The following is a 9,273-nucleotide window of genomic DNA, read 5'->3' on the forward strand; positions in this document are numbered from 1 at the left end:
CGTCACTTCCTCCACTCTCTCCTCGCGTAGTCCCAGCGCGCCGCCAGGCCCTGCACCGGGTTGCTCTTCATGTCCAGCACGCGCTGCAGCTGCCGCGCCTTCCACTCGTCCGTCAGGGTGACGGGCTTCTCCGGGAACACTGCGGGGAGGCCGCGTGAGCACAGCCCCCGGCCGGCCCCGCCTCAGCCCCGCGCCCGCCCAGCGGCGGAGCGGGAAGCAGCCTCGAAGACCACCCGGACCTAAGTCCCGGCTCCACCGTGCCCTTGCAGTGTGGCCTTGAGCCGGTCACTTCACCTCTCTGAGCCTCGGACCCCTTACCAGTGGGCACAATGTTGGACCGATACAAAGCACCCACTGAACGTTACCACTGAACTATAGTTACGGAGTTTGCTTCTTCTCACCGGGAAGGGGTCTGGGTGAGACAGTTCCTTTTGTTTTCGGGGGTGGGGGTGGGGAGTGGGGAATGGAAGGCAGGTACAGGGTGGCTTATTTTCTATCTAAATGAGGTCTCTATATACCGAAGTTCAGCCTGACTTTGAACTCAGTATGTAGCTCAGGCTGCCTCCAACTCAGTGATCTTCCTGCCTCAGCCTCCCTGTGCTGGGATTACAAGTGTGCACCACCACACCTAGCTCCAGGGTGGTTAGTTTAAAAATCTAGGAAGGTGTGGTGACACTCTCCTGTAGTCCCAGCCTATGCAAGAGGCTGAGGCAGGAGGATCACGAGTTTGAGTCCAGTTAAGACAACTCAGTGATTTAATAAGACCTTATCTCATTTTTTGTAATTTTACAATTTTTGTAAAGTGTATTGTGAGACCCATGGGTTCTAACCCAGTACAATCAATCAGTCATCTGGGGAGGGCAAGGCTTAATCGAAAGGCTGAAGCACTGGGTTTGAGAAGCCCTGCTGTGTGTGTCAGGAAGGCTGAAGGCTGGAGCTCCCAGCACTTATTCCCAGCCACTGCCCCTGGGCTGACCTAGCCATCCAGATCTCTGTCCCTGGTGCTTCCATCCCGAGATGGCAGAAAGGGAGTGACTTTAATGAGCACCTACTAGGTGCCAGACACTGGGCTAGATGAAGCCATTCCTGGAAGCTCTTATTTCATCCTCAGGCAACTCGGGGATTCCGGTCACACTTTATACAGGAAAGAAGATGAGACTCTAGGGACACTCAACTGAGACTGACTGCCAGCTCTTCCTCAATATCCTCTGCCTTTTTTTTTTTTTTTTGTACTGAGGATTGAATCCAGGGTCTTTACACTGAGCTACATTCTCATTCCTTTTTTGTCTTTTTATTTTAAGACAGGATCTTACCTCAAAGACAGAGTTGAGCTTGAACTTGAGATCCTCTTGCATCAGCCTCCCAGAGTGCTGGGATTATACACCTGCATGACCATGCCTAGTTTGCATCCTACCCTCATTACCCACAGTGTGCTTCTCCAATGTGAGTGAGCACTGGAATCAGTCGGAAAGAAGGCTGTTAAAATGAAAACTACACGTAGGCTGGGGATATAGCTCACTGGTAGAGTCTAGCATTCATGAGTTGAGTTCCCACTGCCAACATTGCAAATAAAGAAAAAAAAAATTTCCTGGGTTTGACACCCAAAGTGCCTAACTCAGTAGATCCAGAATGGTGCTAAGAATCTACACGTCTAACAAGTTCCTAGGTGATAGTGTTTGACCAGGGATGACATTTTGAGAACCATTTTTCTGAGGAACTAAAAGCTCAGTGGACGTGTGGTTTCCAGCAAATACTACATTTCCCAGCTTCCTTTGTAGCTAGGCAAGACCATGTGACCACCTCCAGCCAATAGGGTATGAGCAAAAGTAGCCATCTTGTATGAGAAGATGGAAGCTACAAGGTAAGGATAGTAGAAGGAACTGTTCTGAGGTGGCACATGCTTATAATCCTAACTACTCAGAAGACTGAGACAGAAGAAAAAAGAAAAAGCCGACGTGGTGGCACATGCCTGTAATCCAAGTACTCTGGAGGCTGACACAGGAGGATTGTTGCTAGTTTGAGGCCAGCCTGAGCTGCATAGTGGGACTCTGTCTGGAAATAAAATAGTAATAATTTTAAAAGAAAAAGAAAAAAAAAGCAAAGAAAAAGGAGCTTGCTTTCTGGAATATCAACTGTTATCTGAATTGTGTACTGTTTTTATGTATATGAGAAAGGAATAAACTGTCTTGTTTAAGATCTTGTATGTTGAGAATTCTTGTTACAGCAGCACCTGAAACAGTATACTGGAAAAAACATGGCTAATACACAGTAATCAGTAAAACATTGCTCATAACTATGTACCAGCAGTGGCCTACACCTTCTCACAAGAACCCTGAGAGGTAGGTATTATTATTCCCATTGTGCAGATGAGGAAACTGAGGCGCAGAGAGGTAGACTCCCTGCATTCTAACCCAGGCAGGTATGTTCTGCCTTTTACCCTCGACCTTTCTAGAAGCTTTTTAAAACTCTTCACACAAATCCCAGCATGATTCCCTGAAGAGAATGGTCAGCAGCTGTGGCCACGAGGAAATGGCCCAGGCTGCAGGCAAGGCATGGCCACTCACCATAGACCCTCATCCACCAAATCATCAAAGCCGTTATTCCCATGAAGAAGAAGACACAGCCCGTCACCGTCTTCCACTCATTGGAGCTCTGGTTCATCTCTGCGAAGGTCTGCTGGAACTGGATCCGGTACACTGCAGGAGGTGGGGTGGGAAGGGGCCTCAGGCACATCCACCCCAGGGGCCCAGGGCCAATGCTTGGCCCCAGGGATCCCTGGCCTCCCTCTTCCACAACAGAGGCTGGTCAGTCAGTGGGTTCTCAGTGAGCGTCTCCCGGCTCCGAAGCGTGGCCAGGAACTGGGGACCTGGGAGTGATGAGGAAGCCGAAATCCCTGCCTTTGTAGAGCTCCGGAGGGGACACTGATGGCAACCAAGGTAGAGAGGCTGTGGGTGGGGCCACTTCAGTTAGGCTGAGGTCTCTCAGAGGGTGCAGGAAAAGTGGAGGAAAAAAGACTGGAAGCAGAAGGGGTAGGGGAAGGCGCCTGAGGCCCTGTGGCAGCAGTGAAGTGGACTCAGAGGACATGTGACCAATGCGGAGTAGAAGCAGCCAGATCACACGGGACCTGGCTAGCCGGGGGCGGAGGGGCTTGCATTTCATTCTGTCTGAACCGGGGAGGGTGGATTTTAGGTAAGAAGGCAACAAAATCATGCTTTTGTTTGACTGCAACTTTTATCAGAACCGTTCCTGAACTTCACTTCCCTCACACAGAGTATTTTTATTTATCTGCTCTCTGATTACTGCTTGTCTTTCCCACTGGACTGTAAGCTTCAGGGGACTGGGGCCCCGTTCACTGCTGCGTTCTCAGCACCCAGAACTGTGGTGGCTCACAGGAGGCTCCTCTCTCTTTCCATCTCCCTCCTCTCTCCTTATCAATGTATTTCAAATTATGAAACTTTTATTTTGTGGGCTGGGGATGTGGCTCAGCGGTAGAGCTTCTGCCTTGCATGTACAAGGCCCTGGGTTCAATCCTCAGCACCACCGTTGCTCTTAGACCAAGAATGTTATTGGTGAAACTGTGTGAGCAAGGGGGGTGAGGGCGGGGAGCCCCAGGACCCAGGCAGGCAGCGTCTCTCCAAGAACACACAGGCCGGCCGGGAGCTGCAGGAAGGAGACTGGCTCTCTTCCTCTCCTTCCTTGTTCTTTCTTCTTTCCTTCCTCCTTTCTCTTTTACAGTCCTGAGTTACCTGATATATGCAATCCCCCCTCACTGTGTTAAACAGATGCGAAAATAAACAACTAAAGGAAAATCAAAGCCGGCGGCAGAATTCCTGGGGTGAGACAGAACACCAGACGCAGGAGGAGCTCAGCTAGGGGGAGCCGTCTGGGGAGAGTCTGACTCCAGTGGTGTGGGGGCGCCGGGCGGGCTGGGGCAGGGGAGCAGGGGAGAAACATGCGGCACAGGCAGGAGTGAGGAGCAGTGAGAGCCCACGCCCTGCCCTGCCATATCGGAGGTCAGAGTTACCCGCTGAGCCCGGATGCCACCCCATACCCCACCGCACCCTCAGCACCACAGCTGAGAGCCCCTGGTGCCAAGCTGTGGACCTCAAAGCCTGTCTTCCCCACTGCAGCTGTGGGGAAGGAGGTGTCCGTTTCTGAAAAGGAAGAAAGGGAGAGGGACACAGCGCGGGAGAGGAGAGGGAGGCGAAGGGAAAGCACTGGGGCAGTTTCCAGGGCAAGGGTGGGCCCGGCTGGTCCCAGCCACATTCCAGGGCCTGGCCTTGCAGTGGGTGCTCAGTAAGATACCAGGGGAGGGAGGGAGGAAGGGCAGGCACCTCTCCCACTGGGAACCCCTGAAACGCAGGGTACAGGCTGGGCTCCCCCAGTTGTGGAATGAGACTAAGAAGCCCCCATATCAAAGGCTGGGCCCAGCCGGATGTGGTGGCACACGCCTGTAATCCCAGCACTCGGGAGGCTGAGGCAGGAGGATTGTTGCAAGTTTGAGACTAGCCTGGGCTACAAAGTGAGCTCAAGGCCAGCCTGAACTGCATAGCAAGACCCTGTCTCAAACAGACAAAAAAAAAAAAAAAAAAAAAAAAAAAAATGCTAGGCCCAGGGGCTCTGACGGGCAGCGCAGGGGCCACACGTCCCTCCTGCCCCGCAAGGTCAGACCCCTGCTCCCTGCCCACCACCGCTGCCGCCTGTCCCCTGCTATATGATTCCAGGATCCTCCACAGCTCCTGCTGTGCCACCACACTCCCGCCACTCTGGGGCTGGCAACGCCCTCCGCTGGAGGCCTCCAGTATCCGCTTCTGGTCCTCACCCCTGGGCACAGCCCATTGTAGCTGCAGATCCTGTATTGCAGAGTTGGGGTCTATGTCACTTACTCACTCTGGTCGGGCAGGGACTGTGACCTGCTGTTCGCCTCTTGTCCCCAGCATTGCTCAGCCTCAGGCTGTGCACAAAAGTTGAGTTCCTTAAAGAATGAATGCAGCCAGGCATGCGTCTAGGTGGCTGAGGCAGGAGGATCCCAAATTTGAGCCCAACCAAGAACTTAGTAACTTGGTGAGACGGTTGTCTCAAAACAAAAATAGGCTGGAGATGTAGTTGAGTGTGAAGGTTTTGGGTTCAATCCCCAGTACCACCAAAAGGAAAAACAAACAGGAAGACCAAAAGAATATACCTCACCCCCAGGTGTGCGTTCAGATGTCTGGCCAGGGCTCTCTGGCTGCCACCCCTCCCTGCTCTGCCAGGCCACTCACTGCAAAGCCCCCCATGCACCCACACTCCCCACACTGAGACCTACAGGCCACCTTCTCGGCGTGGCTCAGCTGCGTCCAGCTGCCCTTCTCCTTTTCCTTCAGGACACGCTGCTCGGCACTGAGGTCCGTGCAGAAGGGCTCGTCCGGCATGGGGTAGTAGCGCTGCGCACAGTGGTTGGTATAGGGGGGCATCTTGCCCTGGCCGCCAGCTGCAGGCACAAGGAATGGAGCTATGTCCAGGCTGCCCCTGGGCTGCCCACCCCTAACCATGAGGGCTGCCTTTATGGGCACTAACTATGCTGGAGCCAGTTTAAGGCTTTCACCAGCCCCACATTTTTTCTTTTTCTTTTTTTTTGAGACAGGGCCTCACTTTGCAGTTCAGGCTGGCCTTGAGCTCACTTTGTAGCCCAGGTTGGCCTCGAACTCACAACAATCCTCCTGCCTCAGCCTCCTGAGTGCTGGGATTACAGGCATGCGCCCCCACGCCCGGCTTCCATATTATTCTGAGGAAGGGACATTAGGTGCCACCAAGCAGCTAAATGGCTTGCTGGAATTCACCAGGCAAGAAGGGGCAGGGCCCAGACTGCAGCTCGGCCCCTCTGGAGTCCGACCCCATGTTCTCCAGGGAGATCTGAGCAGGGAGGTCATGTGTGGCAGGGGCCACAGTGGGCACAGACTTGAGGCAGGATCTGAGGTACTGGATGAGGAAGCACCCCACAGGCTGCAAGCACTGTGCATGGGCCTTCTCGGGGCCGAGGGCATGGCTTTGGAGCCAGCTGGGTGTGAGCCTCTGTTTGACCTACTCCACCTCTAACGTGCCTCCATGTCCTCATGAGGACAGTGGAGGTGACAGGGGCGCCTACTTTCTAGCTAATGCGCTCAGAAGGCTTCACATGGTGCCTGGCACACAGTAGCTGCTCAGGAAAGCACCCCTGCTCACTGAGGTGGCTTTTACTACGGCCTCCGCTCCTCGAAGCTCCCCGATGGGTCAGCCCCTCACATTCCTCAAGAGTACCCAGCACACCCAGAATAAGCTTGGGCACTAGGGAGGGGCTCCCTAAAGCTTCTATTTACTGACAGCAGAGTTGTCCACCGGGGGGCATTGGTTGCCACCTTAAGGCATACTGTTGGAGTTGCCTCATACAAGGAGTCCTGCCTCTTCAGTATCTGAGACCCAATGTGCTCATCAGAGATGAGGGAGCCCAGTCTCTGCCTCACAAGGTTCTTGTGAAGGCTAATGTTTATTGCAGCTTGGAGTACCTGGAAAGGGTCTCATCCCATCCTCCCGAGGGACAGGAAGCTCCTTCTGTAGCCTGGCTGAAGTTGCCCCTGCTCTCACCTGTCTTCTGCATGGCAGGGGCACCAAGGAAGCATGTAGGGGCCAGGGCTCCGCAGAGCCCCCACCTCCATCCACCTCAGCACACAGCGGTGCCCAGGCTGAGGTGTGGGGTCAGGCCTGGGGAAGCTTGGAAGAGGGGTCTGCGGTCTGCTCAGCCATGGGCTCCCTCTCCTGGAGGAACTGGCTGAGGACCAAGGAGTGGGATGGAGGAAAGCGGTCTGGAGGAAGCCTTCGGAAGGGACCTGGTCCTCACTAAGTCTGGAGTTAAGTCCGGAAAGGGGTCCAGGTCTTACCGGCACCTCCTGGGCTGTGTGTCCCCCGAATTCCAGGTCCTCTCCTCAGTACCAAGCTCCAGGTGGCTCTGGACAGCATCTGGGATGGGGGTGAGAGGTGAATTCTGCCCCACAGGGCCCTTCAGCTGGGGGTTCCCAGGGTTTGAAGGTCACCCATATGCCCCTGAGCCCACATGGAGGGGGACTTGGAGGTCCTAGACGTTTCGACCCCCTTCTTGGGCCCTCAATTCACCATTTCAAAAGCGGCAGGAGGCTCACCTCACCAGTGAGGTCTGAGCAGTTGGGGCTGGGGTCCTGGGTTCTGGGCCTGAACAGAGGGCAGCCCTGCTCTGCTGTCCGCCTCCAGGGGAAACTAGGGGGGGACCGGGTAGGAAGAGGCAGGTCTGAGCACTCCCCATAAGGGCCATCTGCAGAGGTCTCTGAACAGATGGGGGGGCCCTCCCCCTAATTGGCTGCCTACGTGCAGGGAGCCTGCTGGAGCTGGCAGGGAGGGGCCGGGTGTGCCCCACCCCCACCCCAGGGGGAGGTCTTAGGGTCTGGCCTCCCATGGGGGTGGGGAGTGGTTTCAGAGGATAGGGACCAAACTAGGTCAGAGGGAGGGAGAGGAGGGAGCATCCCACTTCTGGGGAGACAAAGGAGCCCCCACATCGGGAGAGAGGGGGCATCCCACTTTTAGGGAGACAGAGAGGCACCTCATAACTAGACAGCACAGAGGGCACCCCGCGGTGATGAGCCCAGGACCCCAGCTGGTAGAAAGGCTGGGGTAGGTGATGGGGGCTGGGGGAGCCCCGCTGTGTGGAAGCGGGGGGAGCAGTCTGCGCCCGGGGAAAGGAGTGCGCCCGCGCCCTCGAAAGGAGAGGGTCACTGGTGAGGGTTCCCGACACTGCTCTGGCTGGGGCCCCAGGATTCGACCCGGGGAACGGGGTGTCAAAGCCGGGGCGGCGGGGTCCTCGCACCCACTCACCTCGAGGGCTGGCGGCGACAGCGCAGAGCGACCACCCGGGGCTATAGTGAGGATTGGAGAAGGCGCTGCTAGGGATGAACGCGGCGCCGCCCCCGGGCCCGCCCCCGCTGTCCCCCGCCCCCCGCGTGGGAACGTCCGCCTCGGCGCCGTGGGAGCAACGGCCCGCGTCCCTGGGGGCGCCCGGGCTAGCAGCCTACCGGGAGCACTGTGACCCGCGCCCACCCTCGGGGTCCTGCCTCGGGGACCCTCAGCCACAGTGCCGGGAGGCTGCGTGCTGGGGACCCCGGGAGGCTGCGTGCTGGGGACCCCAGGAGGCGGGTGTCACGACTGTCGGGCCTTTGCCTCTTGCAGCTTCACCTGCAACGCCTGCTTCAGCCCAGCCATCAGCCCAGCCGGAGCCAAGCGCTGCGGACTCCAGGAAGCCTTCCCTGAAGGCTGCGGAGCGGGTCTGGCGGGTGGGAGGGCTCCCTCCCTGTGAGGCTCAGCTGTTTTCTTTCCAGTGAAAGGGAGGTGATGATAGCTTCTCCCTCACATGGCTGTGGTAAGGACCGAGTCTGTTAATAGAAAAGCCCCACTTACATTTATCCTAGAATTATTTATTCAGCTACTCAGGAGGCCAAGGTGGGAGGACTGGAAGTTCTAGGCCAGCCTGAGCAACCTAGCCAGACCACTCCTTCTTAAAAAAAAAAAAAATTGAGACCTATTCCAGTCGGCGTTTTATTACCAAGCCAAATGCTGCAGGATTTGGAGCTGAACAGGGCAGACAAGGTTCCTGCCTTCACAGGGCTCAAAGTACAGTTCCAGGCAGAGAAAAGGCCTGTGCAAAGGCCCAGAGGCAGGAAAACATAGCCTGCGTTCAAAGAACAGAAGAGAACCCATTGTGGCCAGGACCTAAGGGGAAGGGGGGGTTGTGGAGGAGAGAGAGGGGGCTGAACCACCAAGAGGGCCTTCTAGCCATGCTGAGGATCTTGGATTTGATTCTAAAGATAAGAGGAGTCATACATGATCAAAGCCACCTGTAATCCCAACTACCTGGGAAGCTGAAGCAGGGAGATTGCAAGTTGAAGTCCAAACTGGGCATGGTGGCAAACGCCTGTAATCCCAGCACTCTGGAGGCCAAGGCAGGAGGATCACTGCAAGTTCGAGGCCAGCCTAGACTACATAGTGATTTCAAGGTCAGCCTGAACTACATACAAAGAAACACAAAAAGTACACACATACATATAGTTTTGTTTGTTTCAGGTACCGGGAATTGAACTCGTGACCTTCAGCTTGCCAGGCAGGCGCTGTGCCGCTGAGCTAAACCCCCAGCCCCTTGTTTGGTTTTGTTTTTGTCTTTTTTGACAAAGGACTCAGGAGAATGTACTAAAAGGAACCTAGAGCGGGCACGATGCGCGTCACCTCCGTCCTGGGCTT

At 55.6% G+C, this 9,273-nt stretch overlaps 1 protein-coding gene and 1 long non-coding RNA gene across 2 annotated transcripts in view; one reads left to right on the plus strand and one right to left on the minus strand.

Annotated features, from left to right (window-relative positions):
• The window catches only part of LOC106148477, a 2,554-nt gene extending 1,322 nt beyond the window's left edge, over nt 1–1,232 (plus strand). Inside the window, exon 2 of the long non-coding RNA XR_001233959.1 lies at nt 31–1,232. This is a non-coding gene — a long non-coding RNA (uncharacterized LOC106148477). The remainder of the gene's footprint in view (nt 1–30) is intronic.
• On the minus strand, nt 1–8,363 carry LOC102018506 (the record flags this gene model as incomplete). Its single annotated transcript, XM_005384903.2, is given in 7 exon segments — nt 1–139; nt 2,565–2,696; nt 5,306–5,470; nt 6,894–6,972; nt 7,152–7,245; nt 7,858–7,898; nt 8,215–8,363. Coding segments are annotated over 7 exon segments (675 nt in total). The 5' UTR covers nt 8,242–8,363.
• Nucleotides 8,364–9,273: the final 910 nt, after the last annotated feature.

Source organism: Chinchilla lanigera, unplaced genomic scaffold, assembly GCF_000276665.1.
Source record: "Chinchilla lanigera isolate Chin_1 unplaced genomic scaffold, ChiLan1.0 scaffold00021, whole genome shotgun sequence".
Classification (NCBI taxonomy): Eukaryota; Metazoa; Chordata; class Mammalia; order Rodentia; family Chinchillidae; genus Chinchilla; species Chinchilla lanigera.